The sequence below is a fragment of the Sceloporus undulatus genome, chromosome 2, assembly GCF_019175285.1.
Source record: "Sceloporus undulatus isolate JIND9_A2432 ecotype Alabama chromosome 2, SceUnd_v1.1, whole genome shotgun sequence".
NCBI classification, from domain to species: Eukaryota; Metazoa; Chordata; class Lepidosauria; order Squamata; family Phrynosomatidae; genus Sceloporus; species Sceloporus undulatus.
In genome coordinates, this window is record NC_056523.1 from 15871212 (window position 1) to 15890375 (window position 19164).

Here is a 19164-nt window from a genome sequence, read left to right on the forward strand (position 1 = left end):
GTAATGAAATTGTCTGGGTGTAGTTTTTCTTGGCGCTGCAGCGCTATAAAAGCCCAGCTCGGAGGCATGTCTTCTCATTATGTTTATATGCAAGTTTCCCCATATCCTTCTCCCTGCCAACCCAAAGGAGGCTTGTGGCGCCTTAAAGGCTAAGTCGTAACCATCGGTTTATGTGGATTACAGCTCCCTTCGTCAATTGTGCCTTTTGTTGCTGACGACAAGATCATAAAAATAATATCTATCTGCAATCGTAAAAACCTCTGCTGCAGTGATGCAAAGAAACAAGCATCAAAGCCATGGAGCTTTACGGTTTTGCTAGGCAGACAATACTCAAATTTTGTAACTGGTGTATTTCTTTTTTTGCTGATAAGATCATAAAGGAACACATGCACCCACTATCCTTGCATTGCATCCCTTTGCAACCTGTGTGTCTTCCTTTCACATCTGACAAAGGTATTCCAAGATCTTTCCTGTCAGAATTGTAAGGTCCTTGGGGCAGAGGCTCGACTTTTGTCTTTCTGCAAAGTGCCACGTCTGCTGTGCAACCCTAAACAGGGCTACTCAGAAGTCTTCCATATCCTGCCCTATATATCCAAATATTCTAGGGCAAAGTCCAGACAATAAAACAGTAAAAGGTAAAGTTAAAGGTGGCATAAATGTCTAGTCGTAACCAACTGTAGAGGGCGATGCTCATCTCCCTTACTAAGCCGAAGAGCCATTGTTGTTCAAAGGCTGTTCTGGTGGTCATGTGGTGCATGCTGTTATTGCTTCCCACCAAAGTGCTATCTATCTATCTATCTATCTATCTATCTATCTATCTACTGGCATTTGATGCTTTCAAACTGCTAGGTTGGCAGAAGATGGGACTAGTGACGGGAGCTCACCCCATCCTGCTGCACCAACATAGAATCAGAGGAACCTAGATTTTGAAGGGATCCGCAAAGGCCATCTAGTCCTCTTCACAACTCCTTTCTGCCATGCAGGAACTCACAAATCAAAGCAGCCCTGACAGATGGACATCCAGCCTCTGTTTAAAGAGCTCCAAAGAAGGAGACTCCACCACTTTGAGGGAGTGTATTCCACTGTCACATAGCTCTTACTGTTAGGAGGTTCCTCCTAATGTTAAGGTGGAGTTTCCAACACACTTAAGAAGTAGATGAAGCCTTGGTTCAGTTTGGTAAGACAGTTCTTCGACTACAACCGCATATATGCTTAACTTTTTAAAATGGGGGGGGGAACTCTTCAATAAAAATGATTTGTAGGCACACTCTGGTTTTGACTTCTTATCTGGAAGTATTATCTGTGAAATGGGAACCTAATAGTATTAGGATTGCTGTGGAGACTGCACTTGGCAAGCATGACTTGACCAATTGCTAGCTTTGTTCAGCAGTTAATACATTTTAATATGAGCCAGATGGTAAAATTGGATTCTGAGCTGGAAGATCGGCTGGATTCAGTCTCTCCGTTACTTGACTCTGAACAGAAGGGATTTTAACCCCCCTTTTTTTCGAGTGTAAATTAGTGGTGGGAATGCTGTTGGATTGCAACACCCCTCATTCCTCCATGTTGGCTGGGCTGTAGAGTGATGGGATTTCTAGAGGGGAAATGAATGCAGAAGCTTTGGAAGATGTCTCTTTGAAGTTCATGTGGGAAGCGTCCCTAAGGTTCATAGGGTTTTCTTGGCAAATTGGTTCAGAGGCAGTTGCTGTTGCCATCCTTTGAGGCTGAGAGAGTGTGACTTCTCCAAGGTCATCCAATGGGTTTACATGGCTGAGCCAGGATTTGAACCCTGGTGTCTAGAGTCATTTTCCAATGCTCAAGTCACTACAGCTCACTACGGTAATAAGGATACCTGCAGTTTATTATCCATCTCTGAATACAATTGTAGGTCTCTTAATATGTTCAGATTCCACCAGATACTGTACTGAATATACCAACTGCCTAGAACGGATCCAGTTATCTATCCATCCATCCTAGTTTAACCTATATTCCACCTTTCCCCTAGTATGGGGATTAAGGCAGTTTACAAAGGACAGAACAGTACAATAAAAGCACAGACATGTTCAGTCTTCCTTATTTAAAATGCTTAGGACCAGAAGTGTTTTGGATTTTGTAATGTTTGCATATACATACTGAGAAATTTTGATGATGGGACCCAAGTCTAAATATGAAATTCATTTATCTTTCGCCTTAGCATCACCATAAGTCAGAAATGACTTGAAGGCAAACAACAACAACGTACACCTCATATACATAGCCTGGAGGTAGTTTTATACACAACATTTTATTAATTTACACATGAAACAAACTTGGTGTACATTGAACCATCATGGAGGAATGGTGTCCCTATCTCAGCCATTCATCTGGATAATTTTGGAGTATTTCAGATTTTGGAATTCCAGATAAAGGAGATTCAAGCTGTAAGAGTGTCCTTACTGGTGATCTGTATTTGGTGTGCTGTATATTTATTTATTTATTTATTTTTGTTGTTGTTGTTTGCCTTCAAGTCATTTCCAATTTAGAGTGACCATCAGGCAAGCCTATCACAGGGTTTTCTTGGCAAGATAATTTTCAAAGGGGGTTTGCCATTGCCTCCTCCGAGGCTGAGAGAGTGTGACTTGCCCAAGGTCACCAGTGGGTTTTCATGGCCAAGCGGGGGGGTTGAACCTTCATTTTGAGTCATAGTCCAATGCTCAAACCACTATACCACATTGTAATCTCATATTCTATATGGTGCACTTTTGACAGACCGAGTGCCCAAACTGCAACCCAGACCACACTTATTTATTGCAAAGTGCCACATCCCTCTTGCTTTCTAGTAAGAAACTCTGGCAAACTCTGTGCTAGGGTGACAGCATGTGTGCCCACAGAGAGGGCTCTGAGTGCCACCTCTGGCACGCGTGCCATAGGTTCGCCATCACTGTCCTATATCACTTAAAAATCTCAGGGTGGGGTGCAGAGAAGAAGGGGATCTGAAGCTATTTGAGTAGTTCAGAACATATTCAAACAATTTAAATAATTCCAAACAAAACTTGTTGAACTTGAGGTTCAGGTTTTCCATTCTGAAGATTTTTGTAAATGAAATCGTGTTCCAGAGTTATCAAGATTGTGAAAAATGTTGGGAATGTGGACTTTTCATTTGCAGACAACAGGGTTTTTGAACTGAAAACTGGTCTTGGCCTGGACTGCTTGTTACTAAAATATCCAGAATTTTGCGAATTTGCTTTATTGTGTTTGTGTGCTTTCTCTGTTCTTTATCTAAATTACATATACAGTGGGTCCTCATCCACTGGCTTTCTATCTGTGGATTTAAGCACCTGTGGATGGCAAGCCCAGTTGTTGGTGCATGCATGTTGCACTGCCATTAAAAACAATGGGACTTAAGGTTCCACATTTTTGGGTATCCACAGAGGGGTCTGGAACAGATCCCATGCAGATACAAAGATCCGAGTGTATATAGATATACCTGTATGTTTATTTATTTATTTTTATTAATTTTTAATTGTTTTACACTTGACATACAATACCTTACATTACACCATGTGACCCACCATATACATATACACATTGCCTATATAACACAATATACATACATACAATAACAACTGGTGTCAGTTTTCATATAATACTTATATTACATTTAATGCTATCTTATCTTGCACGATACTATGAACAATGTTAGCCAAATCTGCTCTTTTTCCTTTTCTTTGTTCACAATACATCTGTTTTGTATTTTCTTCTATTAATTCAATTACTTTTTTAAGTGAGTAATTTATCAAGGTATCCTTTTAAAAGTTTTTTTAGTTGACACCAAACATAAAACGTAGTCTCTCCGACAATATATACTAAAATACATATAACATCAAGTTCACTTCCTACTACTTGGTTTCTCAATTACCTAAACTTTATATCTCGGTTCTATCTTTTGTTGTTATTTCTAATCTTATCCTTCCGCTTCTATTGGTCTCGTAAATCCTCCATCTGTATTTCTTATTCTTGTTCTTTAAATTTGAAATATATTTATTTAATTTTTTGAGACCATGCTTAGCCTGTATGTTTAGATACAGTGGGTCCTTAGTATTAGCTGGGGAAAATACTATAATGTGCCCTTAGTATCCACTGGTGTCTGGTTCTAGGACTCCCTGTGGATACCAAAATCTGTGAATGCTCAGGTTTCCATTAAATACAGTGGCATAGTAAAATGGTGTATCTCTTTTTTAAATGGAATCATCAAAGTTTGCTTTTTGGTATTTATATTTTTAAAAATATCTTTTTATATCTGTGGATAAAATATCCATCGCTATGGAGGACTGACTGTACAGCTATATCTGTATCTTTGTAGCTGTCTCTTTTTTGAAATTATTATTATTAATTATTATTATTATTAAGCTTTATTTATATACCGCTGTAAATTTATACAGCGCTGTACATACAATCAATTAAAATAGATAAAATAAACCTGCCTATGGCATACATTCTACAAAAATAAATATAGTACATATTAGTACATGTTAACATTCAATAAAATAAGGCAGACTACAAATTAAAATAACATTAGATAACAATCTTTCATATTAATTTTGATTCTGGTTTCCAGGTTCTCACCTATTGGTTTTGTGTTTCTTTTGAGGGACTTCCCGCACTTTGCTTTTTAACATTATGAAGCAGTGGTGCTTGAGCAAGGCGTCTTTGTGTTCCTGCAGAGCCCTGTGACCTTTGAAGATGTGGCTGTGTATTTCACAAAGGACGAGTGGGCTTTGCTGGACCCAAACCAACGATCTTTGTACAAAGAGGTCATGATAGAAAATTACGGGAGCTTGGGTTTGCTGGGTAAGAAACCTCCTCTTTCATTTGGCAGATGTGTGGCTATACCTAGTAGGTGCCCTGAGAGCTTTATTCTGAAGTGTGGCATTGACATTCTTGAAATAGATTAATAAATATTTAAATATCATTTTTGCTTTGTTTTTAGTCCTTTCTCCCCCTCCCTTCTTTTTAATATTAAGGAAATGTGTGGGTTTCCCCCCTTTCTTCCAGCCTTCTCCTCTACTTGAAGACCTCTACTTGTGTAGGACTAAGAGTGTCATCATCCTCAGGCAGCATGGCCGGTGGGGTGGTGAGATTTGTAGTCCTATGCATCTAGAAGATATGAGGCTAAGGTAATATACTTTATTAGCCAGTTAGCATTACACCTGGTGTGTGGAAATCATGGACTCTTGGACTTAACTCCCAGAAGCCCCAGCCAGTATGATCAGTGCAGAGGGATTGTGGGAGTTGTATTCCAAATGCAAAATTAATGCCATTGATGCCTCTTCTTTTTCCTGAGAAGGGTTTCCAGCCCCTAAACCTGGGCTTGTCTTGCGTCTGGAGCAAGGGGAAGACCCCTGCGTGCCAGAATCTCATGCCCTTGATGGAAAGAAGATCTTTGACACCAGCTCAGGTAAGACATTATGACTTGCTGATTTATTAATTTATTTTATGCATGCTAAGCTCATTCTTTACTTAACAAGGTTTCCAGAGCAGCTTATGTAAAATAGAATAAAAACAGTAATCTGTCATTAAAACAGCAAATTTACTGAGAGAGATGGAAATGCTGAACTTGGCTGTTGCTTTCTCTGTAAGGGAAAAGGAGCCCAATATTGTCTTGCTGGGTGGGCAGTTAGTGGAATAGGAAATGAAAGCTATTCTGGGTTAAGCCTTTTCAAGGCCTTCTTAGTTGTGGCATCTCATCTGTGGAAGGACCTTTCTATAGAAGCATGTCTGGTGCCTGCATCTTGGTCTTTTTCACTGCCAGTTTAAGACCAGTTCGTAATGCTTTTAGATCTTAGCATTTTTCTCTCCTGCTGATGATTTTGCTTTTGTTTTACATGATGTCATGTTTATTCTTTGTGGCTGATTTTATATTCATTCATGTGTTTGATTTCTGTCCTGCACTTCTCCCAAGAATGGGACTCAAGGCAATTTTTTCTTTGATTTATTATACTGCTTTCTCTAATCCCTGTTTTCTTGTATGCATTTTATATTCATATGTGTTGATAGTTATTTAATGTATTGTCCGACATCAGGAGAATTCTGCTTAGTAAGTGGTTTAAAGTACAATATATATATATATATATATATATGTGAATGAAAAACAATCCCTTAGCATTTGCCAATAATCTGTAATCCCACACCTAGAAATAGTAAAGCTGCACTCTTGGACCTGAGTATATTTGTTCACAAGTGTGAATGCAGGTACCGTAGCTCAGTGACAAAATGCATGACTTGCATGCAGATCTGTACTTTAGAGCTTGGCATCTCCCAAAACTCTGGGAAAAACTTGTTTTGATTGGTGGCAGTTCCTTAAGACCTGCTACTAACCAGAAGAGACATTGCTCAGATAGAAGGATGGATATCCTGGCTCATAATGCAGGCAGAGGAGAGATCACATGATTAAATGTTCCCAACATAGAAAAGAAACATGTCAGCAAGAAAGTACAGTACACCCGACTGTGGGACCAGTGATTTCACTTACCCATGTTCAAAATAATACGTTCTCTCTAGGCAATGTAAAGATTCTCCAGCACAGTTCTCTGGTATGCTTCTGCAGGAGGTTGATCATAGAGTTGCACTGGAGTACCAAGAGATTCATAATGAGATGTTCTTTCTAAGCTAGGTCCTCCAGTGCAATTCTGTTGTATGCTTGCACCAAATGTCATTAATTTCTGGTTTCATGTTTTTACAGTAAGTCCAGGAAGGTATCCCTTGTAGATATGGGAGGTGTACTGTGTTTATTTTCCCCTCCAGATGTTTAAAGCTGGGATTTCAACCAGTGCCTGTCAATATCCTTTGACAGATAATTTCTCTCTCTGTTTGCCTTTGCTTATCTCTGCAGATAACCCTCGGAAAAAACACTTATGCACTGTGTGTGGGAAACGTTTTACTCAGAAACCAAATCTAACCAGACACATGCGAATCCACACGGGAGAAAAGCCTTATAAATGCTTGGAGTGTGGCAAATGTTTTGGTTGTCATTCACATCTTATGAGCCACCAGATTGTCCACACTGGAGAAAAACCTTACAAATGTTTGGTGTGTGATAAATACTTTGGCCGTAAAGCCCATCTTGCCAGACACCAAGGCATCTACGCAGGGGAGACACCCTATAAATGTTTGGAATGTGGGAAGCATTTTGCATGTCAGTCACAGCTTGTGATCCACCGGAGATACCACACAGGGGAGAAGCCCTATAAATGCTTGGAGTGTGAGAAATGTTTTGCCGACCCTTCAGCCCTTGTGAGCCACAAGAGAATCCATGCGGTAGAGAGGTCTCATAAGTGCCTGGACTGTGGGAAGAGTTTTGTTCAGCAGTCCCATCTTTTAAAACATCAACGAGTCCACACTGGAGAGAAACCGTACCAGTGCTCAGAGTGTGGGAAATGTTTTGCTGATCGTTCTGTCTTTGCGAAACACCAGAGAGTCCACACAGGAGAGCGACCTTATAAATGTGCAGAGTGTGGAAAAACATTTGCACGCCAGGAACATCTAGGGAGCCATCGGAGAGTTCACACTGGAGAGAAACCATACAAATGCTTGGTGTGTGGGAAATCTTTTGCCCGTCAGTCTCATGTTGTGAGCCACCAGAGAGTCCACACAGGGGAGAAGCCTTGCAAGTGTTTGGAGTGTGGGAAATGTTTTTCTGAACGCTCAACATTTGTGAGGCACCAGAGAACCCACACGGGAGAGAAGCCCTATCGATGCTTGGACTGTGGGAAATGTTTTGGCTCCCCATCCCACCTCACAAGACACCACAGACGACATACGGGTGAGAAACCCCACAGGTGCTTGGAATGTGGGAAAGCTTTTGCTGATCGCTCAGCATTTGTGAAGCACCAACGAGTACACACAGGCGAGAAGCCCTATAAGTGTGCCGAATGTGGGAGATGCTTCGCTAACAGGACACATCTTGTTACTCACCAGCGCGTCCACACAGGAGAGAAACCCTATGCCTGTTTAGAATGTGGGAAAAAATTCAGTGCAAATAGAAGCCTAATCCATCATCAGAGGCAACACATAGGTGAGTTGCCCTTGATAAAGCAAAACTTATAAAGATTAATGGTGATAGAAATGCTAACTTGCCTTTGGGGAGTGTGCGCCATGATTTATTGTATATCAATAAATTTTTGTTTATTTACTTTACTTTTACTTTATATTAACTAATATATAATTAAATAAATACAAGAAATAGTTTATTTAATTATATATTAGTTAATTTCATATCCTACGTTTCCTCTTACAAAGTGTATATGGATCATGCACAGCCCAACACATTTGTCTTTTCAACTACCCTGTAAAGACAGAGATGTAGCTATGGGCATGTGGATAAAATGAAGGATTAGTTCCCCCATTGAAAATTTCCTTCAATCTCCATGTTTCTAGCTTAGCACTAACTTAAAATGTCAGTTGAATATTCATAAATACAATTTAGGCATCCAAAGAAAAGGGGCAAAATATACAATCGGCCTTCCATATCCACAGATTCTGCATTCAACTATCCATGGCTTGAAAATGTTATTTAAAAAATACTCCAAAAGACAAACCATTTTATATAAGGAATACCATTTTACTACCCCACTGTATATCATGGGACCTGACCATCCTTGAATTTTGTTATGCATGGCAACTCCTGGAACCAAACCCTAGATACCAAGGGCTCACTGTATTACCAGGGGAATGTGAACACAGCGGATATAAGTGGTGTGTATGATTTTCAGTGTTTGACTCTCTGCAACACTTGAAATTGAGAGACTGAATGAAAATTTCATTTGGAGGAATAGAATTCTTTTTTTTTTTTTTGGTGGGCCTTTTGCTTCCCCTCACTATACATCTGAGAGAGAATGGTTGGACTAAAGTCACACAGTGAGTTTCATGGTAGGAAGGGAACTTGGGCTTGGATCTCCTACATCCCCTTCTAGTAGTTTATCCACTACACCACTCTGTCCAAACATTTATTCCTTTATACTCTTCCTGTTCAGAAAGGTACAGAAGCATCTCTAACCATGATTTTTCCTGATTAACGGACAATTCCCCACTGTGATATTTGCCATAAATTGTTTGGTACTAAACCTGTTTAATGCCCCTTTTCATCCTGACCCACATCTCATTCTAATTCCACATAACATGGGACACTCACAGACCTTTGAAAGTTTGTCCAGCCACATATTAAAGCTTCTTTTCCCCACATTTGAAAACATATATTTCTGTGTATATAGCACTTCTCAGCTATGGCACCCCAATTGTGGAATGCCCTCCCTTGGAGGTCCAACTGGTGCCAACGTTGGTTTCTTACTGGTGTCAAAGCCAAACTTGGCTTTTTATGAAACTGTTTGAGAACTTCAAAGTACACATCTGCATTGTTGTGGTGTAGTAGTTTGAGCATTGGACTATGATTTTGGAGAACAGGGTTCAAATCTCTGCTCAGCTACAAAACCCACTGGGTGACTCTGGGCAAGTCACACATTTTCAACCTCAGAAGGTGGCAATGGCAATTGCCCTCTGAAGAAACTTGCCAAGAAAATCCTGTGATTGGTTTGCCTTGGGATAGTCAAAAATCAGAAACGACTTGAAGGCACACAGAAACACAATAGTGGTTTTAACTCTTGTTATGTTTAATGTGGGCTGTAAAGTATTTATGCATTTAATCTGGAAATGTTTTAAATTGTTTACTTTGTACACTGCTGCTGTGAGATCCTGTGATAAAAGGTGGAATAGAAGGGTTCAAATAAACAGTTAAACAAAGCAAGCAGGAATAGGCAACTCAGCAAGGGCCAGAGGCCAGTTTTCCACCCCTAATTGCTCCCCAAGTGTGCCAAAATACTTTATTTTCTCTTCTTTTGCCTTCATAATGGTAACCAAAAGTGATATAGTGTCGCTTCCCAACACAATTTTGGAGGTGAATTAGAGGGGAAAGAAAGTATTGGAAGGGATGTGGGAGGTTCTAAGGCTGGCTGGGAGCCTGGGGTGGAGGCGGGGGGAGAGTGTTTCTATTTTTGGCATGTTTGGATACATTTGATGATTTTGCACACAATTCTCCAAATAATTTTCACCTGAAAAACATATAAAATGTTTTTTTTAACAATTGAGGGGCGTTGGGAAACTTACAAGTGGGGTCGAGGGGCACACTTTCCCCACCCTTTATGTAGAACATTGCTCTTGTATTTTTGGGACTGCCATGCTGCACTTCAAAATTGATGGGCACTTAACTACTTGGCTTCACTGCTAGATGTAAATGTGGAGGGATATGCTATGAGAGTATAGAACAGGGGTGGGCAGCATGTGCTCTTATTATTTATTTATTATTATTATTAACCTTTATTTATGAAGCGCTGTAAATTTACACAGCGCTGTACATGCAATCTTTTTAGTTAGACGGTTCCCTGCCCTCAGGCTACAATCTAAAAAGACATGACCAGAAGGAGAAGGGAGTGGTGACGGGAGAAGGTAAGAGGTCCAGCAGTTCCCTCTCAACCTCCGAGCCTGGACCAAGGCAGATGGACTGGCGGGAGGGCTTGGCTTCAAAATGGAAGGTTAATCATTATCCGGGAAAATACATAATCACAAGTAGGATAATACATATACAGTACATAGCAAACATTACAGGAAATGGATCGATAAACGGCCAACAACAGAACATCAGATAGTAAGCGACAATATGCAAGCCTGGGAAGGCTTCTCTGAATAGGATGGTTTCAACTCCGTTTTGAGCTGGTTAATGAAGTGATGGCTCTTGCTTGTGGAGGAAAAGGTTCCAGGAGTGAGGGGCAGCAAGTGAAAAGGCGAATCCGAGGGGCAAGGAAACCGGGGCTGGACAGCAGACCTTGACTACCAGAACGTACCATCACCCTGTCCTAACTGCAGATCTAGGATCCATGCCCCTTAAATATCCACGGAGGGGTGACTTTCCTCTATTTTCATGGTATGCTCACCTGGGGTGCATGCACAAGGCCAGGCCCCACTTATAGCCTATGGGATTTGAATAGGCATGACTCCGTTTTCACGGGGGGGGGAGAATTCCCATTAAAACGAAGGTCAACTGTTTTTATACCTCGCTATTCAGCCCCAAAGGCCCTCTGAGTGGTATCAGTTTATTGTCAGTTCCCTGCCACACTTACATTCTGAAAGACATGACATAAAAGGAGAAAGGAATGCAGTCAAGAAGGGGACCAAGTCCAGCAGAGGCTTTCAGCTCTTCTCTCCTCCCCTCCAAGGCCAGGGGAGGTAGCAGTTAGATGACCATTAGGTTGCATAGGACCACTGCCCCTCCTTTCAGGTCTTCAGCTACCTTAGATCTCTTAATATCACATACAGGTGGTTGAGTATCCTTATTTGGAATCCAAAGTGCAAAGTATTTCCCAAATACAATTGTCCACTGGGTAGCTGAGATAGTGACACCTTTCCTTTCTGATGGTCAGAGACCAAACTTTGTTTTAAGCCCAAAAAATATTACAACTATTATGTATAAAATTACCTTCAGGCTATTGTGTACAAGGTAAGTAGAAGATAAATGATGTCATGTTTGGACTTTGGGTTCCATCTCCAAGATATCTCATGTCTCTGCAATATTCCAAAATCTGAAAAAATCCGAAATCCAAAACACTTCTGTTTCAAGCATTTTGGATAAGGAAGACCCAACTATAATTAAAAGAAAACTGTCTCCCAAGGCAAATTGCGCACCCCTAAGCTTAAAGCTGTTCAATACAAGCCAGTTTCCCTCTCCTCCATGCTTGTCTTCCACAAAGAGGTTTCAGCTGCAATTACAGAAGGACAGTATATTTTGGACCAGTTGGTTTCCTTTTTCCAAGGGGCAGTTCACTGGGGTCCCAAGGGCAAAGAAATGCCCCTGAATCCCCCAGATCTTGCTTACCCGGTTAGAGGTCACACTGAGTTCAGTTTTGATTTTTCCCCCTTTTTTGGAGGTGGGGTGGTAATGACTTTGGAATTCCAGGTTTTCCTCACCCGTTTGACAGTCCCTCTCCTTAATATTTTTCTCATTCCAGGAATCCTCTGTCCCAAGTGTGGGAACATTTGTTGACCAATCAAGCCTTGTGGTGACCTGGAGAAGCTGCTCAGGAAAACAACTGTATGAATGGTTGGCAGCTGGGAAATGGCTCACTTCGTTCAAGGGTCCCTGGCTCAGAACGAAGGAGTCCACACAGAAGGGAAAACCGTGGCACATCCTGAACACAGTGAAACATTTGTTCAAGAAAACCACTGCCCTATTTTCCACAATGCCAGTTGTTGCACTTCACAGTCAGAGTTCATCGACTTAAGACACTGAGACAGAAATGAAATTTTGGAGAAAATTTTTTGAAAATTGCTGCAACTCAGTGTCATTACTGGAAACTGAATTTGAAATCAAAATGAGTGCTTTAGATGTTTGTTTAAGCAGTCTTTGATGTTTGCTTTTTTAAAATCAGTTTGTTGATATAAAACGTCATAAGCTAGTGATTTAAAATAGTCATACTGTACACCATTGCTTGTCAGCTATAAATATTACTAGAAGATGCTATTGCATGGTCTATTATCAAATAATACCTTACATTTCAGCTATCAAAATATAATAAGTTGCGTGTCAGTGACAAAAGTGCTAATATTCGCATGCATGCCAGTAATTACATATGCTTAAATCTACAACACTGCATGGTAGCTCTCAGATTTAGTCAAGTCATATTACCTTTCATGTTAGCTAGGAAATATAGTGAAATGCTGATATTGTTGCCTGCCAGCTGTTAATTAGTAATGCTTGTGGATGTATATCAAATATTCCAGGTAACAACTGGGAAATATGATTTTGGTGTCAGATACTGGCACTACATATTTTAACATAGGCCTAAAAACTGACAGATTAATATGAGGATCGTCTTCAACAAAAGGGTACTTTTTCAGAATGTTACAAAATAGAGATTTTTTCCTCAGATTCCATAGGATTTAGAGATCCGGTCTGCCAATCAGGTAGAGAGTGCTTACAGGCTAAGGTTTTTGAACCTCTTGTCCAGTCATAGGAAGCCTCCTTTTGTTCTATGAAGTTTTGGCACAATACTCCAATGATATCTACCCAGATCAGTGATGTATTTGAGACCTCAAGTCTCAAAACTCTCTTCACGTCTTAAGTCCTTGAAATATACAGCACTTTCAGTCTCGTGTATGGGATCCAACTAACAAAAAAGAGGTGGTGCGTGGTGCGTGGGTGTATGTGATGTGGTGGGGAGAATTCAGCAACTAAAAAATCAAGAAACATAAATTATCATAGGCAGCTTTTCAAGATTGCATTTTAGAAAATAGGTCTGCTCGTAGCCTGTCCTTGCTATATGTTGGAGGAACCTTCTAAAGCTTTCCTAGGAGCAGCAGGCAAGATGTGCCCCTGTATTGCGGGGCGTCATGGTGCATTTCTTGAAAGAGAACAACAAGTGTGTTGCTCTTCCCCTCCAAGGAACATTGTGATGTGTTTATGACTGAACCAAAGCCAACAAGTAACAAGTTTGAGTCAGTCAGTGTGTCATTTATTACCGAGTTAGTCCAAGTTTGTCTCATTGACGACTTGAATCTGAGTCAATTGATTCTAGTCTATACATCACTGACTGTCAGGATTCTCCAGGGTTTTCAGAGAGAGTTGCACTAGACTTAACGGAAGGAATCTGGGACCTTCTGCATGCAAAGCATGTGCCTACCCCTGCGAGTAGCCTGATCACAGCAAAAGTCTTTTCCGATCAACTCCTGCCTTCTCTTTTGTTACTGGCGGATGTGTATACTGAAGCTGGCGATAATTTGCCAACATGTGGGAGGTGTTATTGGAGGGGTAAACTTTAGTATGCTAAAGGCACCAGATCCTGTCGATCTTGGGTTGACAGATCAGCCTGGTTTAGCACTTAGATAGGAACTGCCAACAACAACCAGGGTGCTGAGGCTATATTTCAGAGGAGGAACCGACAAAGCCACCTCTGCACATTCGTTGCCTAAGAAAACCCAGAAATTTCATGGGGTTTAATCTAAGTTGTCAGTTGACTTGAAGGCACATAATGTTTTGGGAGGGGAGGGTACGGCTTCTGATTTCCCCCTGGATCTTTTGAATCACCAGCATTAATCAGATGCCTCAACGCCTCTGTTTTTTTCCCACTTTTCTTTCATTTGTTTACTCTGCTCAACAGGGCTGGTGCTACATAGGTAGAGTGAAGCAGCTGCTTCATGCACAGGTACGGAGGAGCATTTTTGTCAAGGAAGCACTAGAGGAAAGAGCTCTTGCACAGCCTACTGTGCCCCTCTAAGTGGGCTGCTGCCTTCAGGTGTAGTGGAGACACTGTCCTGTCACCATGTTGAAGTAAGATTAAGCTGCCAGTTGGTTTTGGTATTGGGACATAGTAGAAGGACCATCTTGGTGTTTCCCTCAGGTACCAGCTAAAGTGTTGGATTATGCTTGAAAGACTTGGGTTTAATCCCCATTCAGTGTCAAAGTATCATACTTTGGGCCAGTCCACTATACTCAGTCCCCTGTTCCACCTCATAGGGTTGTTTGGAGGATAACTTGTTGGGGTAGGAGCCCCGTGGCGCATTGGTTTAAATACTGGTACTGGCACAACAAGGTTGGAGTTCAATCCTAGGGAGGGTTCAAGGTCTATCAGCCTCCATTCTTTTGCAGGTCAGTAAAATGAGTACCCAGCTTGCTGGGGGCAATTGGCTTACACATTGTAAACCATTAGGCAGGAAACGTATAGAAATGTACTTGCTATTGTATTTGCTATAGGAAAACCATGTGTATGGCTTGAGAGCTGGAGGAAAATTAAAATTCAAAAGAAAAGTGATTTCCAAACTTTGTTCTCCAGGTGTTTTGGACTTTCAACTCCCAGAAGCCCCAGCAAGCTTGGCAAGTCGTGAAGCTGAAGTCCAAATACCTGGAGGATTAAGTTTGGGAACACTGAAATAGAATAAGGTCTCAAGACACATACATGTGTATGTGTGTATGATGCACTCTGGTGGGAAAGGAGCTGAACTGGTTTAGAGGGCCTGGGATGGAAAGGGCCAAGAAACAGAGACGGGAAAAAAAAAAAGAACATCAGCTCATCCCAACCTGGGTATGGTTTAGACTGGGTGTGCTTAGAATGTATCACTCCTCATCCCAGACAACATGCTGTCTGAGTAGTCCTGAATTGTACTCTCTCTCACTGGAGTGTCTGAGGTTGGGGAGGGCTGAATGCCATGCTCGGTATAGGGATGCTGATGTTTTTCTCAGTTGAGAGAGAGATTTCCATGGGTGCCTTTTTTTGTCAATGATGGACCTGGTCCTAAAGGGCCATCATGCTGAGTAGGTGGCATGAAGAGATGCAAACTTCAAGCTTTGGAAAGAACTATCTGACTTCTGTTTCAGGGGTGACATGTACATTTGCTTTGCTCCTGTTTTTCCCTGTGGTTAATAATGTATTCCGTTCTTTACATAACTGAGTTGTGGGTTTTCTCTATGTCTATGTTTGAAGAAAGGTGGAGGCCTGTGAGCCGTATACATCCCCATCTTCTTTTCTTAGCCTTCCAAGCCACTCCACCAAGACTGTCAATTGAAAGGGGGGTGAAAATCTATTCCCAAATGGTAAAGCCTTTGTCAAACACATAGAGCACATAGATATTGAAACAAAGTGACTTCTGGTTACTACAGTAAGGAAATGTACTGTTTTGGAGCCGTTTTTGGGAGTTGTGGCCCACTGATTTAAATACGGTATTCTCATGTAGTGATATAGAATTGCAGATACTATGTGAGTATAGATTAGGAATACCCTCTGTGTGATATAGATGCAGGCATTCCGTTGCTGTAGTCCCGTGCTGGAAAAAGAGTACATGATCTGAGCCAATTAATAACCGAGAATAACATCCAGTGGCAATGAATAACAAGTTTCCAAATTCAACCCCCATTTCGGTTTGTAATACACACTGCAACAGCATTATTTAGAAATGATATCGGCAGCAAAATGTTGTGTACCCAAGTTGGTGTGTTTTCTTTCCATGCCTAAGTGGGGTGAGTTGAAAATATAAATTACAGTTTGGCTCTTCTTATACACAGATTTTTTTTATAAACGGATTCAAGCATCCACAGTTTTGAAAATGTTCAAAAAAAGTATAAATTCTCAATAGCAAACCTTGATTTTCCATTTTATATAAGGGACACCATTTGCTATGTCATTATATTATGGGACCTGAGCATACACGGACTGTTTATCCACGGGGGATCTTGAGCCAAACCCAGAGTATAACAAGGCTCCACTGTACCACCAAAAACTTAGAAGAATATTCAGGAAAGAAAGGAACAACTTCACAATAGAGTGGTAGCTAATGAATTCTGTACCATAAGATAGTAGTGCAGGGACAGCCCCAACCTGGTCTTAAAAAACTTCATGGATGCGGGTGTTATCTGGCTAACTGGTTATGCCGGTTGATACAGCATGACTATATATCAGGCAGATGGACTGGGACTCTGGAGATCTGGATTCACTCTGGCAACCCTATCTAATTGGGAATGAAAAAATTTAGAGCTTAGGTAACGTTCAGTTGCTGTCTTGTTTCTTTCTGTATGTGGTGGATGGGTGTGGATGGTGAGCATCTTGTTCCTTTCTTCGACAACACCATATTTTTGTGCTTGGTTCTATGATTTGGAGTGTCTAGAAATGCAATGAAAGCCATGGGTGGTGTGGTTTGGGCACTGGGACTAGGACAGTGAAGACCAGATCTGAAGCTCACTGCCAAGAAACCCTCTAGATCGTGATGGCGAACCTAGGCCGCGTGCAGAGGGGGCACTCAGAGCCCTCTCTTTTGGCACATGTGCCATCGCCCCAGCACAGATGCTAGAGTTTGCCAATAGAAAGCCAGAGGACATGGTTATTTGCAATAAACAAGTTGGGTTTTGGGTTGCGGTTTGTGCACTCGGCTCTAAAAGGTTCACCATCACTGCTCTTGATCACCCCTCTCTCAGCCTCAGAGGAAGGCAAAGGCAACCCCCTGCCCCAACAAATCTTTGCAAAAAAACCCCCTGAACATTCACTTTCGGTTGCCATAAATCTATTATGTTCTTTGTTGTTGTTTATTGAATCCTCCTTGTATTGCTATGTATTTTATATGTATTATCCTACTAGAGAGGCCCCCTCTCCACATCTTTCCCTTCTCCTTTTGTGTCATGTCTTTTAGATTGTAAGCCTGAGGCAGGGAACGTCCAATTAAAAAGATTGTATGTACAGCGCTGTGTAAATTTACAGCGCTTTATAAATAAAGCTAATATAATAAATGACTCAAGCACACAACAGCAGAATCCTCTCTTTCTCTCTCTCTCTCTCTCACACACACACACACTGTAGATACTCAGTATAAGTCTAGAAATTTAGGTCAAAAAATTGAGCCAAAAGACCTCAGTTCGACTTGTCCATTGTCAATGTAAAGTACTGTTTTTACTCTTATTTAAAAAGGAACTATCTCCTGATGAAAAGCAAGAATTATCTGTCCTGAAGCACTGACCCCCTCTACTCTCTCTTCATCCAGCCTTAAGGGTGAGTACAAAGAACTATATTCTATTGGAATTTTTGTGAGTTCTTTGACATTGTTTTTACTTGCTTCATCCTTTAATTCTTTGCTTATGCCCCCTAGGTTTTACCTCGACTTACACGGGTCATAGCAAAATCCATAATTTGGAACCAAAACTGCCCTCAACTATTACAGGAAGTACTTATAGTCAAGTATATACAGCACTCACACACACACACACACACACACACAACATACTATTCATGCTACAAATGTAGGCTTTTCCTAAATCAAAAGGACCTACGGCCTTAACCTCACACAAGGCAGTATGCAAAGGGATCAGACAACTGGTGGAAGATGTTGTATTTTGCTTAGCTGAGCCTGAAAAGTGCCACAAGATCCCTTTGCATACAGCGAGTCTCTTTTATCCCCAATTCCAGGTCCAAAATCTTTCTAAAACCAAAACAGTTCCATGTGTGGCGGAGATAGTGCACCTTTTGCTTTCTGATGGTCCCATGTACCCAAATTTTGTTTCATGCACACAATTAAATAAAACACGGTGTATTTCACACCTTCAGCTACAGGTACACGCTGCATATGAAACATAAAAAAAATGTTCATGTTGCTTTTGCTTGTGTATTCCTGCATGGACGGGTTGGACAATGGACATGCTAGCCTTTGAGGTCTCTTCCACCATATGATTCTGTTTAGACTTGGGTCCCATCCCAAGATAATAATAATAATAATACGTGGATCCTTTATACGCTGGGTTTGGTTCCAAGATCCCCCGTGTATAACAAAATCCGTGTAGCTCAAGTCCCATTAAGTATAATGACATAGCAAAATTGGGTCCCTAATAAAAATGGGAAATCAGTTAAATTTATACTTTTTTGGAAGATTTCAACCGTGTATGCTTGAATCCGTTATAAAAATCCGTTGTATAAGAAGGGCCGACTGTAATAAATAATTTTTATTTAATCCCCCCTTCCCAGAAGATCAGGCGGTTACAATAGAAATAAAAAATACACAACACATCATTACATAACTAAAATTAACATCCCCTGATCCTTTACTTTAAAACTAAATATCAACATATAATACAAATTAAATCAATTTAAAATAGGCAAGATTGGGGAGAGACATTTGGGAAATGAAGGCAATCTACATTGGTTTTAACGGGAAGGTTGGTCCGGAAAGGCCTGCCAGAAGACTCAGAGATCCGTCTGATGCCTTTTTAAAGGCATCACTTATATATATATATATATATATTATATATATATTATGGATACATATCTCATTATATCTTGATTATGTATGCGCGTTTCCAAAGCCCATAAATAAAAAAATAAAAAATAATAGATAAATATTAAATAAAAATAAACCCAAACCCCCTAACACTTCTGGTCCCAAGCATTTTGCATGAGATAGACTATTTGCACTGAATTCCAGATGTCTCTGAATTGTCTAAGCTTCCCAGTAAATCCTCCTTCTCAAACAGAGAGAAACTACAACTCCCAGCACCTCTGAACCTGAGATGAGCTTGGGTGGGCTGGGGAGAGAAAACTCAAAGATCAGCTGATTTGGGCTTTTTGGCTATTGGAGTCCTGGATCTGGAGGAGGGGCAGGCTGGAGATGCCA

At 40.8% G+C, this 19164-nt stretch overlaps 3 protein-coding genes across 8 annotated transcripts in view; 2 read left to right on the forward strand and 1 right to left on the reverse strand.

Annotated features, from left to right (window-relative positions):
* The window catches only part of LOC121921062 (serine/arginine repetitive matrix protein 2-like), a 148693-nt gene that overhangs the window by 98765 nt on the left and 30764 nt on the right, over positions 1 to 19164 (reverse strand). The gene's annotated exons all lie outside the window — the stretch shown is intronic.
* Positions 1 to 19164, forward strand: part of LOC121921074 — a 45347-nt gene that overhangs the window by 22286 nt on the left and 3897 nt on the right. The gene's annotated exons all lie outside the window — the stretch shown is intronic.
* LOC121921068 (zinc finger protein 501-like) overlaps positions 1 to 19164 on the forward strand; it is a 58721-nt gene that overhangs the window by 2605 nt on the left and 36952 nt on the right. Inside the window, exons 1-4 of one of the 4 annotated variants that reach the window (XM_042448547.1) lie at positions 1034 to 1177; positions 4704 to 4830; positions 5327 to 5437; positions 6872 to 8053. In XM_042448547.1, coding sequence (XP_042304481.1) covers positions 1157 to 1177; positions 4704 to 4830; positions 5327 to 5437; positions 6872 to 8053 — 1441 coding nt within the window. In that variant the 5' untranslated portion in view covers positions 1034 to 1156. Of the gene's footprint in view, positions 1 to 1033; positions 1178 to 4597; positions 4831 to 5326; positions 5438 to 6871; positions 8054 to 19164 lie in introns of those variants that run through there. The other 3 variants (XM_042448548.1, XM_042448550.1, XM_042448549.1) reach the window with 3 other exon arrangements.